Source organism: Gossypium hirsutum, chromosome D03 (assembly GCF_007990345.1).
Source record: "Gossypium hirsutum isolate 1008001.06 chromosome D03, Gossypium_hirsutum_v2.1, whole genome shotgun sequence".
NCBI lineage: Eukaryota > Viridiplantae > Streptophyta > Magnoliopsida > Malvales > Malvaceae > Gossypium > Gossypium hirsutum.
The window spans coordinates 39,013,906-39,040,046 of record NC_053439.1 but is presented as its reverse complement, the minus strand read 5'-3'; the positions used below and the strand labels follow the sequence as shown (position 1 = coordinate 39,040,046).

The window sequence follows — 26,141 nt, the reverse complement described above, 5'->3', positions numbered from 1 at the left end:
TGTGTGTGTGTGTTTTTTTTTTTAATTTGAAGGTATGTTTTGTTTAACGATAATCTAGTGGAGCTTTGACACCGGTAAATTTAATGGTTATTTTTGGATGCCAATTATTTATTTGGTAATGGGTTCAAATTGGTTATGTAAGTATTTCAGTTGCTTGTGGTAGGATGATAACATGTTCAAATTGGTTATGCAACCAACGGGTGGATTATTTGGAATCCCCTAGGTCAATGGGATGTTTAAAGGTTAAAAGGAATCCAAATTGAACCGCACGGGTGAGATCATCAATATCGATAGCATTCGAGCTACAATTTAATAACACTGAGAAAGTCACTTTTGTTACGATTAAACGATTTATTTTCCAATTTGTAAGATAGAATGATGTTAATTTTGAATAAAATCATTTAATTATGTTTTGTTTGTAAAACACAATATTGTCGGTCTTGAAAAAAATCGTTTATTTATTTTTAGTATTGAGAAAGTTATTCGTGTTGTAAAATGATATATTGTAAATTAAGTGAAACTATTTAGAATGTTTGAAATGTAAATTCACATTTTGTAAAATATGTTTTTGAATAATGTAAATTGATATTTATTTTGTGAAATATAATTTTCATGTAAATAATTTATGTAATGTGAAATCAAAAAAATTAAAGGGACATTTTTAATAGAAATAAAAAAAACTAAGGACCAAAAATTTTTAAAAAAATTGAAAAAATTGAAAAAAAAGAGAAAAAAGTGAAAGTTGAATTGATTGGAAAAAAAAGATTTATTTCTTAAAAAAACTATGACTTTTTTAAAAAATATATTAAATAATTAAAAATACATATCATGATTGGTTACATCGTGTCAGCGACATCAACTATGTGACTGGTCAATAGGTTTATAAGGTTTATAAGTTGATTAATTTTTGTCTTATAGTCGAAAAAATAAAATTCATTTTTAAAAATCCTTTTGCATTCATGCTTAATTGATTTAAGTACTTTAAATTATTTTGTATTGTACATTACATGTATTGGATAATTTTACCCTCTAAGTGGGAGTGAGAAGCTATTCCTTCGTGAGGTTTTCACCTTCGTATAGGATAGTGGATCACTTTCGGGATACATCGATACCTATGCCTTCGTGAGATTTTCATCTCCGTATAGTCATAGGGAAAATGTGTCCCCCTGAACTGAACTTGATTTATATGAGCTTATAATGGGTGAAGGTTAAGGAATCTGCTGGTTCGGGTACCTTTACTTTAGAGCCAAACCGCATATAATGAGCCTTAGGAGCTTACCTTAGGTAGAACTACACTAAACCCTAGTAGATGTCCTAATAGACGTTTTACTCTTCCTTGATTATATGCTTATATTTGATACTGACTTTTGTGTTTTATTTTGATTGCATGACATGACATTTCATTTCATCATAAAAGGCGTCAGTTCAGATTCAGTTGCTAGATAGAAAGCTTGTCATGGAAAAAGGGTTTCTTGATAAAGTGGAGGACAATGCGGCTGTCCGAACTTGGTCTAAAATAACGCAGCAAGAAAAGGGCGATAGCTTGCCCGATGGGTATGTATCAGAATTATGAGATTTTACTCGCATCAGTGTAACTCAAAACAATTTGCAGGAGTTGAAGGAAATCTGGGATCAGTGGAATAATGAGGTTAGACAGTTATTTTATGACAATTATGGGGATTTGCCTTATTTGCTTGATGTGAAGGTAGACAAACAATTTGTTTCGAGCCCTCGCCCAGTTTTGGAATCATGCTTACAGCTGCTTCACGTTTGGGAAGGTCGATTTGGTGCCTACGATAAAAGAATATGTGGCTTTACTCCGGTGTTCAAAGTTTCAAGTGGACAGGGTTTACTCTAGAGCGGTAAATGTGCCAACCTTTTCAAAGAAGCTGATGGGTATAACAGGGATGAGTGAACAGTGGGTTGTTGCATGGATTAAGCAAAAGGGGGATAGTAAATGCGTCCCTTGGAGAAGTTTGAAAGATGCAATTCTAACGCACCCAGACGTGAGAAAGAGGTTAGATGTATTTGCTTTTAAGTATAAATGGCTTGGTTGTCTTCCCCAAAGCCTTGGGGCATGTGGATGAAACAGTCACTGATTTATTTGACCGGCTTGATAAGAAGGTTACACCGATTCTGGTAATTTTGGCAGAAACCTTCAGGTCATTGAGTGCATGCCGAAAAACAGGTGAGGGCAGATTTATTAGATGTGCACAGCTTCTACTTGTATGGTTTCACAGTCACTTTTGGAAGGTGGATAATGTTTCGTATTGGGTTTTCTCTGAAAATTATTTGCCACTAAAGGAGATAGTAGCTACGCCGATGAGAGATGACATTTCAGAGGGGAAGTGGATGGCAATTCTTCAAAATCTTCAGGAGGAAGACGTTGAGTGGAGAGCTCCTTGGTTGCTTCCAGATGAGATCCTATATAGGTGTGGTAATTTCGATTGGGTTCCACTACTTGGGATTTGGGGAGCTATTGGATATGGCCCGTTATTGATGCTGAGACAGTATAGGTCAAGACAATTTATACCTACGACCCAAGGGGTAGTTGATTGTGAATTTTCATACAAAGATGATGGTTATAGAAAAAAGATTCAAGAGATGTTTAGCGCGTGGAAACAGATTCGCCGAATGAAAGGGTTAGCTGTGGGTCCGATGACAACTCCTGAGTATAATGAATGGTGGGTAAGAGAATCAACGACAATATACCCAAGGTAAGTCAGAAAGGTCGCCAGCCAATAGAGGAACATTTGCGAGTTATCCCTTCTGAGTTGGAAATCATAAGACAAGATTTTGAGAGAAGAAATGCAGATTTAGAAAAGAAGATAGAGCAAATGGAGGAGGAAAAGATGAACTTGAGATTGGACATAGATGTTCAGAAGCTTGAAACTGAGAAATTAAGGAAAGAGAAAAACAAGGCTGAGGAGGAGCTGGGTAGTCTGAAGACGGATTATAAAAAGTTACGTCTGTCAATGAGAATTGCTGGGCTGGGAAAAAAGTCAGAACAGTGGCGAGCAGAAATTCGAGAAGAAAAAGATAAAGCTGATAGATGGGAACAGAAATTCCAAGAAATGCAGAGGCGAAACGAGGCTTTAGAAAAGAGTTTGTCAGAAAACCAAAAGGAAAAGGACGAGTTAAAGGATAGGGCGATCATGTTGGAAGGATCTCTTCGTCAGTATCGAAATCAAAATTTCGCAATAGAGTTGAAAGCAAACTTGAGCAAGATTGAGGAAATGAAGCAAAGAATCGAAGAGCTAGAAACGGCGTTACAAAATTGTGAAAACCAGATCAAGCACTTGGAAGTAAATGAAAATCGTAATAAGGAACAGCTACACTACTTTCAAAACCAATTTAGGAGCAGAGATCATATTAGGGAGGAAGCTGTGGTCCAGATCTGAGAAGTAGCTGATCACGTACAAGCTTTGGCAGTATAAGCAGACATGCTAAGTGTGAAGTATGAATTAGAATCAGATCGGGGGCAGGATTTAGCTGTGTTACTTAGGAAGATTAGAATGCTGAGCAATAGGGCGAAGCTTTATTTGTAATTCACTTTATGTAAAGAAATTTACTTTCTAGTAAAGTTTTCTTAAATGGAATTGAATTAAAATTGACGCCTTTTTTACATTCAAGTATTGCATTACTTCATATGCATTTAAAAATATTAAAATATTTTAATTAATTTAAATCACTCCTCAATTAATCTGGAAACCAACCAGCCTACTAAACTTCGCTACGGTACTCGATCAATAACTAAGGACATGGATCAAATGATGGAAAAGCTAGAACAGTCCCAAAAGAAAATGCAGGAGCAGCTTCAAAAGCAAATGAATGAGCAACAAAAAATGATAGACAAAATGATAGAATCTCAAGTGAGTATGATGGCTCAGTTAACTCAATGGTTCAACAAGGGAACTGATAAAAGAAAAGACTCTGTGCTCAATGTTGAAGAATGAGACAATAAGGGACCTGTCTATCCTCCAGACTTTACCCCCCAGGAAGTTGAGATATACCCGCGTAAGTCCTCTGTTACCATTAGGCCTCAATAATTTCAGGACGACGCTGCAACGCTAATGAATCTTCAGGCAGGATCAGGCTCTAACCCCGGAGTCAACCTTGTTAATCCTGCTATCCCTGACTTCGATGAAACGGCTGGGAAGGAGAAAATGAATGATGAATTACCAAAACAGCTAGAGGAAAAGTACAAATGGCTGGAAGAGAAATTTAGAGCGATGGAATGTGCGGAAAGCTATTATGGGATGGATGCTAAAGAATTGAGCCTGGTTCCGTATTTAGTACTCCCTTATAAATTCAAAATGCCAGAGTTTGAGAAGTACAATGGAACTAGTAGCCCCGAAGCTCATATTACCATGTTTTGCAGATGAATGACTGGTTATGTTAATAATGACCAACTCCTGATACATTGCTTTCAGGATAGCCTCACAGGGGCAGCATCCAAGTGGTACAATCGATTGAACCGTACCTTGATTAATTCATGGAGAGATCTAGCACAGGCGTTCACAAAGTAGTACAGCCATGTGACTGACATAGTACCTGATAGGATCACTCTGAAGAACATGGAAAAGAAACTCGGTGAGAGTTTTAGGCAATACGAACAGAGATAGAGGGAGGTTGCTGTCCAGGTTCAGCCATCTATTCTAGAAAGAGATATGACAATACTTTCGTAAACACATTGAAGTCCCCATTTATTACACATATGTTAGGAAGTGATACTAAAAGCTTTTCTGACATAGTTATGAATGGTGAAATGATAGAAAATGCTATCAAAAGCGGGAAGATAGATGTTAGAGAAAGTAGTAGAAAGTCAGCCTCGAAGAAGAAGGAAAATAAGGTCAACAATACAAGTTCATATTCAAAGACGATTACGGTGAATCAAACAGGAAAAGTGGCTGTTAACCAACAAGGATCATCAAAACGAGGATTCGATACAAGGAAAAATACGGAGAAGCTTCAATTTACACCAATTCTGATGTCGTATAGGAAACTATATCAGAATCTATTCAATGCACACATGGTTTCCCCTTACCACTTGAAACCTCTACAGCCTTCGTACCCCAAATGGTATGATGCAAACGCACAATACGATTATCACGCAGGAGTCGTGGCGCATTCCATAGAACATTGTACGGCGTTTAAGAAGTGGTAGAAAAACTCATAAGCATGGGTGTCGTTAAAGTGGATAATTCACCTAGTACAGAGAATCTGTTACCTAATCACAATGAAAATAGAGTGAACATGATAGGAGGTAACATGGGAAGGAAAATCAAAGAAGATATTGCAGAAGTGAAGATCCCTTTGAGATGGATCTGGAAGAAGATGGTAGAAAGAGGGTTGCTTGTATTGGATTCAGAAAGAAGCTTTGAAGAGGTGGAAAACTACCGTGAGTTCAATCATTATGAGGGACATGATATTCAAGAATGCACAGAATTCGAAGCCTTGGTTCAAGGCCTGATGGATAACAAGGAAATGGAGTTTTATGAAGAAGCTAATGAGGAGGGGAGTATTTGCATATCCGAATCCACAAAGGTTCCAAGAGTAACTCAGCCTGTGGTCATCATCTCGCGACCAAAGAATGATGAAGTGAGAGCTCCAGTAATGCCAAGAATCATAATAAAGAAACTTGCAATCTTTTCTTACCAAGATAGTAGGAAGGTTCCGTGGAACTATGAGTGCAATACAACTGTCCCTGGAACGGAGACTACAAAGGATCAGGATGTGAGTGTCGATCCAGAACATGTGAAAGGAAGGGCCATAATAGTGGAACAAGATAGGAAAATAGCTAAGCTTGTGTTGTCTATCAACGAGCTAGTGAAGGAGGAAGAAGTCGTGGAATTCTTTAAATTCTTGAAGCACAGCGAGTATAATGTTGTCAAACAGTTGCATAAACAACCGGCTCGCATATCCGTACTAACTTTGCTCTTGAATTCAGATGTACACCGAAGTACGTTGATGAGGATGCTAAATGAAACCTATGTGGCCAATGATATTTCTGTAGGCAAGTTAGATCGGTTGGTCAATAATATCAGTGCTGATAATTTCATATTCTTCAATGATGATGAAATACCTCCTGGGGGCGTGGGATTTACTAAGGCTTTGCATATCACTGCACGATGCAAGGGGAATATTTTGCCAGGAGTGTTGATTGACAATGGATCAGCTTTGAACGTGTTGCCATTATTCACACTCAACAGGCTTCCCATAGACAGTTCACACATAAAAACATGCCAAAATATGGTGAGGGCGTTTGACGGTACAGAAAGAAAGGTCATGGGAAGAATTGAGATACCCCTACTGATTGACCCAACAGTTTATGAGGTAGATTTTATTGTGATTGATATCAAACCTTCCTACAATTGTTTATTAGGAAGACCATGGATACATTCAGCGGGGGCAGTACCGTTATCATTACATCAGAAGCTGAAGTTAGTGTCAGAAGGTCGGCTAGTGACAATAAATGCCGAAGAGGATATAATAGCAGCTGTATCCAATGAGATACCGTACGTGGAGACTAATGATGAGTCAGTAGAATGCTCATTTCAATATTTGGAGTTTGTAAACGCGACATTTGTTCCTGAAGGAAGCAAAATTTTGGTACCTAAATTATCCAAAACTACAGAGATGTGTTTGAAGTTGTTCTTAGGAAAATGAGCTTTACCTGGAAAAGGGTTGGGGAGATATCTTCAAGGGAGGATTGAGGTGCCAGTACTGAAAGGAAAGCAAGATCACTTTGGCTTAGGATACAAGCCAGACAGAGGACAGAGAAAGAAGATGCTAGAAAAAAGACAAGAAAGAAGAATGGCGCGTCTAAGTGGGGAGGAAACCAAATGGGAGCCAATGATATTTCCACACGTATCCAAAACCTTCGTATCTAGAGGAGTTATTCATGCTGAGAGAAAGATACTGATGAAGGAAATCATTGAAGAGACGTTGGGAAATATGCACATCAATGCCATTCATGAGCATGAGAATAAAGAGAGGAGCTGGTTAGATATTCGTCCTTATGAGCCTAAGAGTGTTCTAGACAATTGGACTGCGGAAGAAATATCTAAAGTCTTTAAAACTGTCTCAGAGTAATATTCAAAACAAACTTGTTGTTTTAGCCTAGAAATAACAAGAACTCTTTTGTGAAATAGGCCTATGTTTGAATATCATTATTTTAATAGAACATCTTTACAATTGTTTCAAGCAAATATTCTTTCATTCTTTCCATAAAAGTAAATATATTCTTTCATTTATAATCATTGCACAAGTAATTGTACATAAATTCATACATTCTTTTGTAAACCATATTAGGTCCCTGTATATCAACGACGTGAATGACGCCGCTACAAACTCAGAATGTCCTTTTGAACGAAACATGTGTTTAGAGGGATAGCACGACTTTGAAGGTGATGAAAATTGTGGTTTATCTCTGGACTTGTTGAGTATGGTAGAACAAGAAGAAAAACAAATCCTACCTCACAAAGAATTAGTAGAAATTGTGAGCTTGGAAGAAGGAAAAGAGGTGAAAATTGGAATTGAGATTTTCGCAAAGACAAGACGAGACCTCATTGAATTACTCCAAGAATTCAAAGATGTCTTCGCGTGGTCATACCAGGATATGCCCGGATTGAATACTGACATTGTAGTGCATCGCTTACCTATAAGGGAGGATTGCAGGCCAATTCAACAGAAGCTCAGAAGAATGAGGCCTGATATTGTGCTTAAAATAAAAGAGGAGGTCAAGAAGCAATTTGATGCTGGATTTTTACAGGAGGTAAAATATTCTGAATGGGTAGCCAACATCGTTCCAGTTCCCAAAAAAGATGGAAAAGTACGAATGTGCATGGATTACAGAGATTTGAACAAAGCAAGCCCAAAGGACAATTTCCTATTGCCGCATATTGATACTTTGGTTAATAATACGACGGGATATTCGCTGTTTTCCTTCATGGATGGGTTCTCAGGATATAATCAGATAAAGATGCATCCGGAAGATATGGGAAAAACTGCATTCATTACTTTGTGGGGAACATTTTGCTATAAAGCAATGCCATTCGGATTAAAGAATGCAGGAGCAACATATCAGAGAGCCATTGTAGCCTTGTTTCATGACATGATGCACAAAGAAATTGAGGTATATGTTGATGATATGATCGCCAAATCCAGAACAGAGGAGAATCATGTACAGGTCCTAAGAAAATTGTTCTTAAGACTAAGAAAGTTTCAGCTCAAGCTCAATCTGACAAAATGCACTTTTGGAACCAGGTCAGGAAAGTTATTGGGCTTCATAGTCAGTGAAAGAGGAATCGAGATTGACCCAGACAAAGTCAAGGCAATACGAGATTTACCACCACCACGTACTCAGAAAGAAGTTCAAGGTTTCTTAGGAAGACTGAATTACATTGCTCGGTTCATTTCATAGTTGACCGAGAAATGTGATCTCATATTTCGCCTTTTGAAGAAACATAATCTTGATGTCTGGAATGAAGAATGCCAGAAAGCCTTTGAAAAGATAAAGCAATACTTATCCAATACTCTAGTGCTGTCACCACCTAACCCAAATAGACCATTGATTTTGTATTTGACAGTGTTCGATAGCTCCATGGGATGCATGCTGGGTCAACATGACGCGACTGGAAAGAAGAAAAAGGTGATATACTATCTCAGTAAGAAATTCACTGATTGTGAAATGAGATATTCGTCTATCAAAAAACTATGTTGCGCATTGATTTGGACAACCAAGAGGTTGAGGCAATACTTACTCTATCATACGACTTGGCTCATTTCAAAATTAGACCCTTTTAAGTATATGATGGAATCAACGGCGTTAACGGAAAGAATGGCTAGATGGCAAATCTTGCTTTACTAGTTTGATATAGTATATGTAAGCTAGAAGGCCATCAAAGGGAGTGCGATAGCAGATTTCTTGGCTAGCAGAGCTTTAGAAAATTATCAGCCTCTAGACTTTGATTTCCCGAATGAAGATTTGATATATGTGGCAAATGCTGAAGAGGATCCCCAAGAAAATCATTCTTGGAGATTAAATTTTGACGGAGCATCGAATGCGTTAGGCAATGAGATTGGGGCAGTCATGGTGTCTCCGAATGGAGATTATCATCCTTTCACCAGTAAATTGGACTTTGATTGTACTAATAATATGGCTGAGTATGAAGCTTGCATCATGGGTATCCGGGCAACCATAGAGTGGAGAATTAAGATACTAGAAGTGTATAGAGACTCAGCATTGGTAATATACCAGCTAAGAGGGAAATGGGAAACAAGAGACCCTAAGTTGATCCGTTATCGGAGATTTGTTCTAGAGTTGATTGAAGAATTTGACAACATTACCTTCTGTTATCTTCCGCGGGAAGAAAATCATATGGCTGATGCTCTAGCCACTTTAGCCTCCATGGTTAAAGTGAACATATTAGAGGACATGAAGCCCATTCAAATTAGTATTTATGAGGTCCTGACCCACTGCTATAGTATTGAAGAAGTGGAGAGTGATGATCGTCCCTGGTACCAAGATATATTACTCTGTGAAGAATCGTGAATATCCTGATCAGGCGACAGAGAACGATAAAAGGACATTGAGGAGATTAGCTATTGACTATGTCCTAGATGGAGAGATTCTATACAAAAAGGGAAAGGATCGAGTACTGTTGAGATGCGTGGATACTGTGGAAGCTAAGGAAATTTTAGAAGAAGTCCATGAGGGTATTTGTGGAACACACGCCAATGGATTCACCATGGCTAGACAGATCATGAGGTTCAGATATTACTGGTCCACTATGGAAGGAGATTGCATTAATTATGCCAAGAAATGCCATAAATGCCAAATTTATGGGGATAAAATGCATGCGCCTCCCTCACCTCTTCATGTTATGACCTCTCCATGACATTTCTCCATGTGGGGGATGGATGTCATTGGGCCAATATTGCCGAAAGCTTCTAATGGACATCGTTTCATTTTTGTGGTTATTGACTACTTCAATAAGTGGGTAGAAGCAGCCTCATATGCTAATGTCACGAAGTCAGCAGTCAGTAAGTTTTTAAAGAAAGAAATCATATGTCGATATGGAACGCATGAAAGGATCATATCTGACAATGCATTGAATTTGAACAACAGCACAATAACAGAAGTTTGTAAACAGTTTAATATCAGACACCATAATTCGTCACCATATCATCCAAAAAAGAATGGTGCAGTAGAGGCGGCCAACAAAAATATTAAGAAGATTGTGGAGAAAATGGCTGAAACTTACAAGGATTGTATGAGAAGTTACCATTTGCTCTTCTGGCTTACCGAACATCTATCAGGACATCTACCGGGGCAACACCTTTTTCTTTGGTTTATGGGATGGAAGCAGTCTTGCCCATTAAGGTTGAAACTCCCTCTCTCTGGGTATTGGCTGAATTAAAATTGGATGAGGCCGAATGGAACCAATCTCGGTATGATCAGTTGAACCTGATAGAAGAGAAAAGACTAAAAGCTATTCATCATGGTCAAATGTATCAGAAGCGAATGATGCGAGCTTATAATAAGAAGGTTCGTCCCAGAGAATTTCGTGAGGGAGAATTGGTTTTGAAAAAGATCCTCCCTTTACAAAAAGATTTCAGAGGGAAATGGATGTCAAACTGGGAAGGACTTTATGTTGTGAAAAAGGCTTTTTCTAGAGGCGCTTTGATTTTGAGTGAAATGGATGGCAAAAATCTTCCGAATCCTGTAATTCAGATTCGGTCAAGAAATATTTCACTTGAAGGAAAAGAGGAATCAAAGTGAAAACCCGCAAAGGGCACTCTGATTTCCTAAAAAAAAGGAGAGGCTAATGTGAAAACCTGAAAAAGGCGCCTTGAGACTGAAGGGGGTTTGAGTTGAAAACTCGAAAAGAGCAGCTCAAACACTGTCAGATTGGGGCATATGGTGATCCTGCTACACTTAAGTCAACAAGGAAATGATATACGACGTCTTAGGGGACATCGACAAAGTGCTGTAAATCCCCTAAACACATGTTAAATTCAGAATGGTTCTTGGTTTGTACGGAGAAGTTCAAGTGGCGATATCCAAGGCATCTAGTCTTCATATAACTTGTACTGAGTTTGTTTTTCTTGTAAATACTTCATTCTTCGATGTTCTTGAATACTTTTTCTTTTCAAGACACTTGTTATCAATAAATTCTTTTTCTATTATTCGAGTTATCCCTTGAATTAATTTCTTAGTCAGTATCTTGATCTTTGTGCAAGCATGTCGCATTAGAATAATGATGGATGGACTAATAAACTTTCACAAAAGAAATTTTGCATATTACTATGAGAATTTCTAAACCTGAAACAAGACTATTGTCTAGAACACACCAAGTTAAAAAGAGAAAGTCTAAGTTAAGATTTTTTTTTTTGGAGTTGGTTGTCTAAATATCGAATGAGATGGCAAGAAGTCTTGGAAGTTCCCTCTGGAAAGAAAATCCTTCATTTATGCTGGAGCATTTGGTAGGACACCTGGGGAATGGTGTAAAAGAGTTTCATGATCTGCATCCTTGAATTACGATAGGAGAGGATTGAGAAGAGTCAAACTTTCCTACCATTGGGTTACAGTGGAAGGATGATGGTATAAGTTCTGTGTCCTAATGGATTGAGCTTTGAAGTTCACAATGGAGGGCAATTTGATTAAGTGTTTCTTTGGTGATGTCAACCAAGCAAAATGCGTCAGCGACAAAACCTTAATAAACTTTAAATAATAACTTGAGTGATAATTCTCGAAAAATGACATTCTGTATTCATTCAAATGTAATTCATACATGTCTAGTTAGGAGCATTGAATTTATTTTGCTCATAACATCCTAATCATTAGGCATAATTAAGTTCATAGAATAGATTTTTACAGGTCATGTTCCCTAGAGAACAGATCGAAAGCCAATGATCCTATCTCATTGAAGTTGCATTGAAGCAGATTAAAACCTTGGACCTTATCTCTCTGAAGTTGCAGAGAGCAGATCGCATCTAGTCTTATCTCCCTGAAGTTGCAGTGGAGAAGACTAAGCAAACAAGTCTTATCCTCCTGAAGTTGCAGTGAGGTAGACTGAAGATGGCAAATCTTATCTCCCTGAAGTTGCAGTCGAGAAGATTAGAGCTGATAATGCTATCTCCCTAAAGTTGCAATGGAGCAGATTAAAACCTTGGATCTTATCTCTCTGAATTTGCAGAGAGCAGATCGCATCTAGTCTTATCTCCCTGAAGTTGCAGTGGAGCAGACTAAGTAAGTAAGTCCTATCATCCTGAAGTTACAGTGAAGCAGACTGAAGATGGCAAATCTTATCTCCTTGAAGTGGCAGTGGAGCAGATTAAAGCCGATGATCCTATCTCCCTGAAGTTGCAGTGGAGCGGATTAAAACCTTGGATCTTATCTCTCTGAAGTTGCAGAGAGTAGATCCCATCCAGTCTTATCTCCCTGAAGTTGCAGTGAAGCAGACTAAGTAAGTAAGTCTTATCCTCCTAAAGTTGCAGTGAGGCAAATTGAAGATGGCAAATCTTATCTCTCTGAAGTTGTAGAGAGCAGGTCGCATCTAGTCTTATCTCCCTGAAGTTGTAGTGGAGCAGACTAAGTAAGCAAGATTTGTCCTCCTGAGGTTGTAGTGAGGCAGACTGAAGATGTCAAATCTTATCTCCCTGAAGTTGTAGTGGGGCAGATTAAAGCCGATAGTCTTATCTACTTGAATTTGCAGTGGAGCAGACTCAAGAAAGCAAGTCTTATCCCCTTGAAATTGCAGTGGGGTAGACTAAATAAATGAATCTTATCTCCCTGAAGTTGAAGTGGAGCAGATTAAAGATAGCAAATCTTTTGCTATTGAGAAACTACAATGTACAAGTTCTATCTCTCTGGCATTGCAGCGGAGTGCATTGAAGCACTAGTTCCTATACCTCTGAAGATGCAGTAGGAATGAATGAGGCTACTTGAAGAATAGGAGCACCAAGGTCCAGCACGACTGAGCAAAATTGGCCATTTTGAAGTCTTTGCTCCATCCCCGTTTCACAGCAACGAGCAAAGAGGGGCAGCTGTAATACCCAATTTTTACCCGGCCCGTACCAGATAAACAAATAAATGAAAACAGTCCATAGAGTCCAAATTACAAGCAGTCCTACATGGCCCAAATTGAAATAAAGCCGAGGCTCAAATCTAGTGGCCCAAAACAATGACAGAAACCCTAGGGTTTCTGGAGAGAACTAGCGCCGCAGCCACCTAGTCCGAATCTTCGCGCAATCTTCACCTGCAAACACAAGAAAGGAAAGAAAATCAAGGATTTCGAAATCAAATAAAACAAATCAAGCCGATTTCTTTCTTTTATATTTTATATTTTTACTATTTCGGCTATAAAAAAAGGCCATTAAGACTGTAATAAGGATCCGATTGGAAAATCAATAAGAGAAGTAGCAAATATTTTTCACAGCAAACACAAAAAAACACCATCAGAGGATTAATCAGGAAATACAAAGGTTGATACTTTTATTTTCATTTTTTATGTAATTTTTTTTACTTAATGCAATAAAACAGAATAAAGGGTAAAAGACTTATCTTTGCCCGCTTCTAAAAAGCCGTTAGGGTGGTCGAGGTTCATCTCCGAGGATAGACGATCAGAAACCGAAGGGTTTTCTAGGCTTTTGAGGTCTTTTTGTTGATACTTTGACGGATTTGAACCCAAATTTGGGCTTAGAGGAGTCTAAAGAGCCCAGTAGGGTATTTTCCCCTTTTCGACCACCGCGGACGGTGATGCCGGCGCTGGAGATCGGCGGCCGGTGTGGTGGCCGATGACTGGCCGATGATCGGGCCCTGGCCGGACTAATTGAAGAAGGAGAGAGTTTTTTTGTGGTTTTTTTTAAAGAAGAATGAAAATGAATTATTTTTGTAACTTTTTGGCTTAAATAGCCTAGTGAAACGATGCTGTTTCACTAGGCCTCCCCAGGCACTAAAACGGCGTCGTTTTGGGGAGACCGACCCGACTCCGACCCGACCCGGCCTAGGATCCGCGTGTTTTTGAGCGGAGGGATAAATTGCACTTTTAGTCCCTCCGCCTTTTTAATGTTTTATAATTAGGTTTTTTTATTTTTTAATTCGCGCTTTAATTTATTTTTAATTTCAATTTAGCCCTATTGGAACGACGCCGTTTTGGAGGAGAAGGAAAAATTTCCCTTCCAGCCCCTCTATGTAATTCGCGTGTTCGATTTAGTCCTTTTGGCTCTCTTTATTTGCGGATTTACCCCAAAATTTTGAATTCCAGTTCAATTTAGTTTTTTTATTATTTTATTATTATTAATTAATTCTAGTAATGTGATTATTATTTTTTCATTTATTTATTATTTTTCTTTTTTTTCCTAACAAATATTCTTCTATATAAAACATGTGTATATTTATGTTTTTTTTGTATTTTCGAAAATGCTTAAATACCTATTTATTTTAACATGTATTTTATAAATTATATGTATATACATATTTTCCTACTTTTCTTTATTTTCACAAATGCATTATGTATTTTGTTTATATAAATCTTTTATAATCTAATTTTTATATATAAATTCATGTGTATTCTTCATAGTTTAATGTGTATATCATGTACCTTTTATTTTTTTTGCTATTTATTTGTGTTTTCATTTATATTATTTTGCTCGTTTATGTGATACTTGGCATGTCATTGTTTATTTTTTTATGTATATTAGTTTTATTTATTTATATGTTTACATTATTTCTATGCCATTGTAATATTTATTATTGCATTGTATATTTAATGTAGCATCACATCATTTTTACTCGATTTCAAACTTTTCAAAATTGAGATAATGCTTGTATTTAGGATTTTCAAGGAAATTGAGCCCTAACGTATTGGGTTCCGATTTTCTTTGTTAAATCTAACAATCGAGCATTTTTTTTTAATTAAAAAATAAGAACTCATTATTGGGAATTCAACACGTTGTGTCCTAACGTATTGGATGTGACACATTGATTTCTCGAAATGAAGATTTTTTCTAAAAAATAATAAAGGAAATATTCCGAGTTTGGGATTTTGGAGGAATTGTGCCATAACGTACTGGGCCGCGATTTCTTAAATCTTGAATAAATGGATATTCTTTTAAATTTTTGTTACACGAGTATTCTGGCCTAATTCATTTTTGAGGAAATTAGAATGTCGTGCCCTAACGCATTGGGTGTGGCATTTTCTTTCTCTGAAATGATAAGGGTCTTAATACGTAACGTTTTTAAGTTTTTGCTAAGAATTATATTTTTCAAATTTTCGACATTAAGACATTAATTAATTAACTAGGTACCAATTTTTGGGCGTAATGAGGGTGCTAATCCTTCCTCATACGTAACCGACTCCCGGACCCGTTTTTCTAAAATTCGTAGACCAAAATCGTTTTTAGGTGACCCAATCACACCTTAATAAAAGATTGGTGGCGACTCCCAATTTTTCCAATTTTAATCAACAACTAATTTTTGTTTTTTTCCAAAAATAAAATTGGTTTCGACAATGTTAATAGTTGTTAGTTAAAAAATATATATATATATAGAAGGGGAGAAGAAGAATCAACGTTTCTATTTAAGAAGTGGTGTTTTGGTCCCCTTTCACACATTTTGTATTTTGTAGAAGAAGAGAAGGAAGAAAAGAGCAAAAAAAACTCTTTAAGTTATTTATAGTTTGTATTCTGTATTTTGTAGTTATTGTAATATAATAATTAATTATATTTAAATTTATGTAATTTTTTAAAAATTATGCAGATATCAAAATATATTATCTAGTAAATACGGATCACACTTTATCGATGATAAACGAAACAGTAAAATTAATTATAAATTAAATAAAAAATTTTGTTTTAATTTCTTATTTTTTCTTGCTCAGCGCTACTTTGCTCAACGTGTTTTGATTACATGAAATTGATATCTATTTGGTTGTTATTAACCCTTTTTAACTCATTTTTGTATGAAATTGATATCTAGGTGTTAATAATAATTTTTTTAAATTTATGTCACATTCATAAATTTATATATTAATTTTTTAATATGACGACCTTTCTGCTTAATTTTGCATTGTTGCTGTGATTGGTTCCATTTGTGGAGGTACAAAAAAATTACATTTGTCTTCCACTAATTTAACACCACCTAAATAAAAATTAAAAATCGCATTCACATGAGGAAACTAGGAATATATATTAATTTGGCTTCAACTAATCTATATATGATATTATAAATGTTCAAATTAGATTGAATCAAGCTCAAAATTATTAGAGTTACGATTAAATTTATCTTTAACGAGTGAATATATATATTTATAAAAGTTCTCGTATGTAAGATGAATTTTCGAATTTGAATATGCCTGATTTATATTATATGTAAAACTCTATGTATTATTATAGATGTCGATTCAATAAAAATAAGTTTTTATTTTTATTTTTATATTTACCAATACCACTAATTTAATTTAACTTAAATAAAAAATACTTAAAATGACTACGTTGGTATAATATTACTCTTTAATATATAATTTATTTTTAAATTATATAGATAATTAGTTTATTTTATTTTTATAAAAATTTTACGAATTTTAAATTCACGGTTTGAGTTAGAGAGTTCAAAAAATATAGGGATTAAATCGATACAAAGACCGATAGCGAAGTTTGACCAAAAATTACAATGCCTAGCAAAAGTGGAAAACACATTCCAATAAAAGATTCCCACGTATAAAAATTTTGAGGGCAAACATCTGGTTCCTGGCGCCGCACCGTTTACCTAAAACCTCGAGGGTTTTACCATTGCAAAGAATAATAATTTCAAAGGAATCCAAGAGAACCAATCTCTGAGTCCCATAAACAAAAGGGTAAGCTTCATAAAAGCACTAAACTTATTTTTTAATTTTGATCTGCTCTTTTGGCTGTTCATTCCTTTTCTTTTCAAAGGGTTTCGTTTGGTTGCAGTATAGTTAAAATCATCTTTTATTTTTGTTTTCTACTTTCTTATGGTACCAGATTATTGTTTAGGTTTTCATATTAACATGTAATGATTTGCTTCCTTTTTTTTGTTTTAGTTGCTTGAGTTAAGATCAGTGAAAGTTAGGGTTTCTGGGGATGATTGAGAATGGAGTTTTTTTTGGCATTTAAGCTTGCAAGAAATAAAAAGAGTTTATTTTTATAAAAATCAAAATTTGGGTCTTTTTGGAGGTTGGGTTTTAAAGTCTAAAGCACAATGGTAAGTAAACTTTATATCTTGTAAATGGGTTGCTCTGTTGTTGAGTTCAGAAGTCATAAATAAACATAAGACTGATTGTTGAAGAAAGGCCTTTTTTCTGCACTTTCTTTCTTTAAATATTGTGGATTTTATTTGTGAAGTTATTTGTCTCTGTTTTGTTATTAAATCCATTGTTATACCTCAATTTAATTCTTCTATCAATTTCGTTGGTTTAAATCTAAACTTCAATTGTTTTTTGTTCTGTTAGGTTGTAGCGATGGCTTTCTTAAGTAAAATCGGGGGTATACTTAAGCAGACTGTAAGTATGCAGCTCAATGCTCGGTTGTCCGAGTCAAGACCAGGCCTCTTTCAAGTGTTCAGAAGCATGTCCAGCGACCCGAGCTCGAAACTTTTTGTAGGAGGTGCGCTTAAACTTTGTTTTCCACTTTAATATCAAACAATTTTCCCATTCCCATTTTCATAGGGTTTCTTGTAATTTCTTTCTTGCAGGTATCTCGTTCCAAATGGATGACCAAAGTCTAAACGAAGCATTTAGCAAATATGGTGAAGTTGTTGAAGGTATGCTACTGCAAACGAATTCCTGAATTCAATTTGCAAGTTCGTAATGAAGATGGATTGGCAAGTCTTGAAATGCTTGAACCTTCTTCTCTACATATTAAACGAACTGTCATATTGGTTTTATATATGTAGCGTGTGCTGATTAAGTTTTATACTGTAGCAAGAGTTATTGTGGATCGAGAAACAGGGAGGTCGAGAGGATTTGGATTTATCACTTACACTAGCACCGAGGATGCTTCCAGTGCACTACAGGCTTTGGATGGACAGGTGATATAAGTATTCAGTTTTTTTCGGAATTACTTGTAACATCGACAGAGTTGCTGATGTTTCAATAAACCCTATAGAATCGTGATTTGTTTTACAATGAAGAAGCAGATTGTATCAAGCATCTATTCAATAGCTATGAAATTGGTTGGAGTGCATTAATTCATTACCTAAACGTAAAGGGTAAAATGAATCGAAATTAGTTGCATTTTCAAATTGTCTAGGGTCTTTTGTTCTTTTCATGGTCGTGGAAGGTCCATGAATGTTTTTGCATTGTGCTGGCAAAGTGCTTCTAGTCTTCTTTCAGATAGGGTGGAGATATACCTCTTGTGCAGACTTATGGATTCAGATTTATTGCATCTAAATTTTATCTATATGTTAAATCTATGTTACTCGATGTGGGTGTGTTGGACAAGGTATGCGCCGGACGTAGATACATTCAATTTTTTTCTAAGATCTTCATGTATTTGGAGGGTCCTTGAAGAATTATTATCCCCATCTCTTTGTCCAAGCATGTGTCAAACATGGGTGCCAAACACGGGTACTTCAATAAAAATGAATAGTCAGAGTAACATGGCAAACTAGCGTGCCCTTGCTATCTTATTTGGTTCACTTTCACATTTGCAAGTAACATAAAAATTCTCAAATCTTTTTCTATCAGATCAGATCAGATCAGGTCCATTCCATTCCTTTGCTTTATCCCATTTCAGTACAAGTTTCACATTAAATTTACCCGCTTCTCAACTTATGAATATTTTTCTTTACTTCAAAATTAAGTTATTTAGGCCTTAATTTGAACATGTATGTTTAACCATAGATATCATTGCATGGTTTTTTTTTCTTTTTTTGAGTTAATCTGCCTGGTTTTGTCTGTCTGAATTATTGTTGCAGATTCTCCATGGCCGTCAAGTAAGAGTAGACTATGCAAATGACAGACCTCGTCGTAACTTTGGAGGTGCTGGCGGCTATGGTGGTGGTGGTGGCTATGGGGGTGGTAACTATGGAGGTGGCGGCTATGGCAGAAATGATGGAAGTAACATTGGATACGGTAACAGTGGTAACTATGGAGGCCAAGGAAGCTATGGTGGGGATAACTATGGCACTGGTGGTGGTGTTGGCTATGGAAGTAACTTCGGTCAATCCACCAATTACGACAATGGGAGTTTCGAAGTTGCTGGTGGTGGCAGTGGCAGTGATGGTTTTGCGGCTGGTGGTGAAAATGTGGGACTTGGGGGTGGTGATCAACTCGGTAGTGCCGAAGATAGCTACAAAGAGGAAACCGCAGGTTTTGGCCTAAACGATCCACCGAGTGACAACTTCCGGGATGATGAGGACAGGAATGGTGACTTGTCCAAAAGGGTATGAAATAACTCATTTCAATTTGATTTGGGGATAATAGTTGGATTGTTTTGTTCGAGGTTTTCTCTCTTAACTAATTGTTATGTCTTAGTGATTCATGCGCCTGAGTCCCTGTAAAACCTTTTTTCTGATAGAGAAAACTGAATATTCAAAATTGAAGTGCCTATTGGGGTATTTTTGTTGCGTCTGTTTTATGATTTCATCGTAACTATGTTTATAATTCAATTAGTAGGTTTGTGACTGTTTTGGTTTCATTTTTCAATCTACAAACTACATGCAACAGTTGCTTCTCTAATGTGATTATTATTTAAATAGATAATTGTCCATTTCAAATAAATATTTAGTTTGATAGTTGTGTTTATATGCACATAAATGGAATTTCTTGAAATTCATTTTTATATTGCAAATTCCTTAATGTTCTTCTTATACATTACTTTTTGTTAGATGTGGTAGTATTTGTGTTGTGATGGTAGTTGCTTTATTTAAATGCTACAACAAATTAAACTCTATAATACAAATGAGTTTTATATATGACCATATTAAATAAAATTATAAACATACAAGAATGAATTTTTTTTTAGTGAAATTATGTAACGTGGTAATCTGTTTGAAATCCAAATCCATGATTTTTTATGATTGAAAAAGATGGACCAAATTTTAAGCTATTTTATCCACTTTAATGAAAGAAATTCTAATTATCACTAATATTAAACAAAATTTGTGTCCATATAAACAAAACTAAAATTTCCTACATAGAATTTTTATAGTTGTTTTTGACACCTTTTTACTTAAAAAATAATGTTAATCCAGAGTATTTGATAGTTAATTGGGTGAATTTCGTTCATATTTTGATAACAGACATGATTTAATAAAATATGCAAATTTGTGCATAAATTAATTATTTCACGTTACATATTAACAACCATGAAGTTGATATGATGAGAAGCTCATTATAATTTTTTGCATGGACTTGAGCTATTCAACCCTAGTTGGACAACAAAAGCATGCAATTTGGGTCATGAAGATGTTACGCTGACCCGATTAAAAATGGTAATCACATGATGGATAAGTCTGACATCTTAATGGGTCACACAATTGTCGAAACAAGAGGAAGAAAAGCCCAATTCGGCAAGGGTACTTGAGCAACAAAAGAAATCAGCTTTTGGGATAATTAATCGGAGGTCCTCATACTTGGAAAACAATTGAAAATCAGCACACTAACTTTGCCCAAGAAACTATCCACTTGCGAATCAAGCAACCAACAACTCCCCCTCTCCACAAATTATGGCCGCCCAAGGGTGAGAGAAAACTAAGGGTGCGTTTGGTTCGCTGTAATGGAATAGAGGTGTAATAGGTAATCCTTTTGTTTGGTTGAATGGAATGAAATAGAGGCGTAATGATATTCTTGTGTTTGGTTGAATGGAATAGAAGTGTAATAGCATAAGGAAAAAACTAAAATGACTAGAATACCCTTAACAGAATTTTTTTTAGGTAGATGATTATTGTTATTGTTATTAAATTTTAATAAGATTATTAATATAAATAATAAATAATAAATAATTTAATCATATTTTAACATAATTATTAAATATAATTTAATAAAATATATAATTTAATAAAATTATTAATATTAAATATTCTTATATGAATTTATTAAAATCATAATATATAATACTATAAAATATAATTTTAACATAATTATTATTAAATATAATTTAATAAAAATATATAATTTAATAAAATTCTTAATATTAAATATTCTTATATGAATTTACTAAAATCATAATATATAATACTACAATACTTACAAGTTCTATTAATCTGGTCCTAACTTTAAAAAATTCAATAAACTTAACCTTCAATTTTACATATTATATCAATTTAACCTTTATTCTTAAAATTCAAAAATAAAAATTAAAAAATTAAAAAATTTAAACATTTATTTTTCAATAAAAATACATACAAAATTATAAAAATATTTATAAATAAATGAATATCTATTTTTCTCATTTTTTAACATGACATTTATTTATTAGAATAATAAATTTATAAATAAAACAATTTAAGGAGAAAAAGCAATGAAAAAAAATTAGACAAATTTAAAAAAAATTTAAACATTAACGCCACCATGCTTAATTTTGATAAAAACTACAATCTAATATTGAAAAAGATAAAGTTGACGTCCTTAGATTGTTGGCCCAAAAAGCCAAATTTACATCCATATTTTTAAACTGCAATACACATTTAATGTGCTAAAATATCATTAGTGGAACAAATAATTTAATTATTCTACAATAAATAAATATTAGCAGTAATAAATAACTTTAGAATTATATTTTGCATAAACATAATTTTCATATATTAACAAAAGGTTAAATAAAATTCATGAAATTCTATGTCATAATCCATATGTTATACAGTTTTGCCACATCAAAAAATTAGAACATTGTAATGAAATACCATCCCAAATATTACAAACAGAAAAAGTTACGAAAATATCATCAACAAAACCATAATTTTTAATGGTCAGCAAAAAATCTTCTGACCCATTCCAACCGCACATTGGAAGGTAAACTAAAGAAAACGAGCATTTGAGTTGGATGATCTGGAATTTTACTCAATGCTCGAAACCGCTCGTCCTCTGTTAAACCTTCTATTTCACATAAGGTTAGATATAAATTTGTAGCTTTTTCTTGGATGATCTGGAATTCTTCTGATTTCTGTTCCACATCGAATGCAATACTCCTACTGATTTGTTCGCCAATGGCCCGCATGTTTTCCGCCAATAAAGTGGCAGCATCATGAACTAAAGAAGAAGAATGATCACTTGCATCAAAATTCTTTTTTTTTTCTTCTTTGAAGATGAGGAACCCCATTGGTTTCTATCTGGTTGCGGCTCCGTAGCAGAAACATCCATGTCATCCAAAGAGGCATTAGCATCGCAGTCATAGTATTCGTTTCTTTCTTCATTAATATCTACAGTAGGTACATCTTCAACATTTATTTCTTCAAGAACATCAGCGGCTGTTTGAGCATCTTTCCCAGTCGCTCGATCTCTTGCGTATATGGTAGTAAGTTGGTCGTAGTAAGAGAAACTACGATGTCTGAATTGATCGGCTTCTTTATGACTCTATAAAAATGAGGAAATCATATTAGTTATAAGTTTGGTAAAAATAAGATCATAAATACTTGAACTAATTCTTACCTTTAAATAAGAGTCCCAAACCGCATCTTCAGCAACAACGAGCTGCCTATGCTCATCCCAACCAAAACCGCTTGTGTTTTGGCCATTAAGCATGTCATACACGATTGACCAATCCCTTTTTAGTAACCTAATCCTTGACTCAATATTAGGTCTAGCCTTCAACATTGCATTGTGTAAAGCATTTTCTAACATTTTTTCCAACTCGTTTAAATAACCGGCTTTGAACCCCGTATCAGCATTAAATGTTCCAACATTGTGCAAGTCCACTATGCAGGAAACCAATGCTGCATCTTCTTCTGGAACCCATTTCCTTTTGGTTCCTTGAGATGCTTGGGAAGAAACATTTGATTCTGAAACACCTAACATAATTATCTTAAGAAAAAAACAAAATAAAATTAAGTTTAATATCATGAATCAAAAGGGGAACACTTTATAAAATTAAAATTAATTTCAATATCATGAATCAAAAACTCAACACTGTATAAAATTATAACACATGATGAATGAAAAGGAATCAAATTATAATTCAACAAGTTTAGTACAATACAAAAAACAATTCAAACACCATCAAAGTTTCACAAACTAGATACATAAAATAACATAAACAAATTAACTCAAACTCATTTTCTCCCTAAACCTAACTAATTTCTAGATGCTTGCCATTCATCAAACATTTGGTTGGCTAGTTCCATCCTCCAAGTAGCCCAAGCATCCGATGGATGAATATTGACGATATTCGGTTCATCATCATCTACCACATTACTAGGTAATCCTTCTCCCACCTCCGCTTCAATAGGATCAATACTCATATGGGTTCGAATAAAATTATAGAGCAAACAACATGCAATAATGATTCTATTGTGCACCCTTACAGGATAGAATGATGGACTCCTAAGTATTCCCCATCTAAGTTTTAATAACCCAAAGCATCTTTCAATAACATTACGTGCTGAGGCATGTTTCATATTAAAAAATTCTTGCGGAGTACTTGGCTGATAACCCTGACGCCACTCATTCAAATGATATCATTGTCCTCTAAAAGGTGGAAGAAATCCCTCACAATTTGTGTATCCAGCATCAACTAGATAATAACAACCTATAATTTTTTTTAAAATGATTAATTTCCCAAAAAAATTTGATCTTTAATGAATAATTCAAAGTCCTCTAACTATCCACTTTACCATGAGGAACTTTTAGTCCATGTCTCCTACTAATGGCATCTCGAAGAACTCGTCCATCAACAACAGAACCTTCCCAACCAGGAAGAACATAAACAAATTGTATTTCAGGTGTACAAACTCCTAGCATATTTGTTGCTATGTCACCTTTTCGCGTTCGATATCTAGGTTTATCAACTGTTGGAACCCTAATCTTGATGTGGGTTCCATCAAGAGCGCCTAAGCAATTCTATATCACATGTTATAAAACCTTGAGTTAAGATACTAAATTTAAATCTAAATCAACTAAATTATGTACAAGCTATATATAAAACTCAGTCCAATACCTTAAACCATTTCCACCTTGTGTCTGAAGAATTAGTTGTAATTGGCTCTGCCTTTTTAAATAACACATCTTGTAAGCATATGACAGTATTTAAAAGACTATGAAATGATCTGCTAACAGTTTCCCCAAACCTATTGAAGTGATGCTTGATAACTCAATTTTTAAGGTGATGGGAAATGATATGTAAAAACATTGCCACTTGCTCATCAACAAGCATGTGCCTTGACATCTTCAATCCCCCTAACGTTTGTAACATCTCACATAGTTTGAAAAAGGCAAATTTATTCATCCTAACTTGTTCAATATAGGTCTCGTCACTAGCATATATAAGCCTTTTCACATAATCCCGTTGTGCATAAAAATCTAAAATATAGAACCTAATCCTTGGTCTATAAGTATGTAGGCTATCGATGGCACCCAATGTAAGTAAAAACCAACTCGCAATTCTACATATTTGCAACCATATTGTCAATGCAATACCAATTCTTTTACGCCTCACACTTTGTGCAATTAAAGACAGATGAGCCATTACTGCAAGATATTAATGTGTTCCATATTGTCAAATCGTAGTAAAAGGGTCACATTTCTCTAATCATAATTTCAATAACAGTAAAATAAAATTAAATAATTTAATTGCCAAAGAACTTACAGTGATTGTGTGAAAAGAAGACGCTCAACTGTGGGTAGAGGAAGCAATCAAACAAGCCGCTTCAATAGGAAGCAATATCACACTATCAAAGAAAAATGAACAATACAAATTTAGAATCTTAACGAAGCAAAAAATAGAAATGAAAATTATCTTTGCAATTTATATCTCATGTATCATTGTATTAAATTATTTAAATCTCATGTAACCTAACTATCTTTTACTTTCCAGTATCATCTCTAAGAAGAACATTTTAACATTTAACCGTATTTTTTGACAACATTATAATAATAAAAACTAGCACACTGCACATTTAAAGAAAGTTGAGAGAAAAATGGTTTCAATTCACAACATTATAGAAGGTTGGTATTTTCATCAGCTTTGTAATAAAATTATATCTATGATTTTGCGGATTCAATTTTAATTTAATTTACACCATCACTGATATGATAATAATAAAAATGACGTGAGCGCGTATTATTTTCAAGAACACTTTCAACTACATCAAGCATTACCACAAATTACAATTCCGATTTCCAAAGTGTAGATAAATACATCAATGAAAGCCAGCTTATATGCATATACTGGCCTGAAGAATAAGATGAGGAAGCAACTTGGGCATGTATATATATGTAGTTTTTCTTTGGTTTTATCAATATCCTATGCATACACGTTTACCATGTCCCTTACTATACCTGGGACCTGGCTTTGGCTTCAGTATTGGATTCTTTTTTTTTTCTGCAGAAATCAACAATATCACTTATTTTAAACACAAAAACCAAAGCTAAGAAAATCAGACCCAAATCTCATAATTAAGCTAATTTACTATATTACTAAAAACCAAAAAAAAAAATACTTTGTTTATATATGGATCAAAGTAAAACATAAGGTAATAAAACCAGACCCAAATCTCATAATTAAGCTGATAAATAAATTTGGTCTTACTTTGGATAACTAGAGCCCGAGCTGATGTTGGAGTAGTGAAAATAACAAGAGTGGACAGCAAAAGAATGCAAGCTTTATTATATATTTATTAAATTTATTAATATATTTATATTTATTATGTATGTAAATTTCGAATCAATATGGTATCTTTATTATATCAATTTAATATACTATTTTTTAATATATATTTAATTATCAACAATTTTTTAAAATAAAATAATATATTTTAAATGAAATTGAAATAGGCTGAAAAAATGATACATTATTAAAATATTATTCCATAACTCACTTCCAAATTCTATAAAACTTAAAAAAGAGATAGTGTCCAATTAAAGCCTCACTTGTAAGTCAAAGAACATACTTACATTTATTGCAATACAATTTAATCAATCACAATTAATGAAGGTACTCAATCAACTAACTAAACCAAT

General features: G+C 34.7%; 3 protein-coding genes and 1 long non-coding RNA gene across 4 annotated transcripts; 3 read left to right on the top strand and 1 right to left on the bottom strand.

The window, feature by feature from the left end:
• The first annotated feature begins 2,837 nt into the window (after positions 1 to 2,837).
• Positions 2,838 to 3,401, top strand: LOC107949916 (involucrin-like). The gene has a single exon (XM_016884679.1). The coding sequence runs from the start codon at positions 2,838 to 2,840 to the stop codon at positions 3,399 to 3,401; it is 564 nt and encodes a 187-aa protein (XP_016740168.1).
• A 1,780-nt stretch (positions 3,402 to 5,181) lies between these two features.
• On the top strand, positions 5,182 to 6,669 carry LOC121215416 (uncharacterized). The gene has a single exon (XM_041089891.1). The coding sequence runs from the start codon at positions 5,182 to 5,184 to the stop codon at positions 6,667 to 6,669; it is 1,488 nt and encodes a 495-aa protein (XP_040945825.1).
• Positions 6,670 to 16,618: 9,949 nt separating this feature from the next.
• Positions 16,619 to 19,665, top strand: LOC107949787 (glycine-rich RNA-binding protein 4, mitochondrial). The gene is made up of 5 exons (XM_016884545.2): positions 16,619 to 16,862; positions 17,478 to 17,631; positions 17,720 to 17,788; positions 17,949 to 18,055; positions 18,944 to 19,665. The coding sequence occupies exons 2-5, from the start codon at positions 17,487 to 17,489 to the stop codon at positions 19,415 to 19,417; spliced, it is 795 nt and encodes a 264-aa protein (XP_016740034.1). The 5' UTR covers positions 16,619 to 16,862; positions 17,478 to 17,486; the 3' UTR covers positions 19,418 to 19,665.
• A 3,553-nt stretch (positions 19,666 to 23,218) lies between these two features.
• Positions 23,219 to 24,844, bottom strand: LOC121215481 (uncharacterized). Its single transcript, XR_005911352.1, has 3 exons — positions 24,769 to 24,844; positions 24,374 to 24,375; positions 23,219 to 23,398 (listed from the first exon to the last, which is right to left on the bottom strand). It is a non-coding gene; the product is annotated as an uncharacterized lncRNA (long non-coding RNA).
• Between the last annotated feature and the right edge of the window lie 1,297 nt (positions 24,845 to 26,141).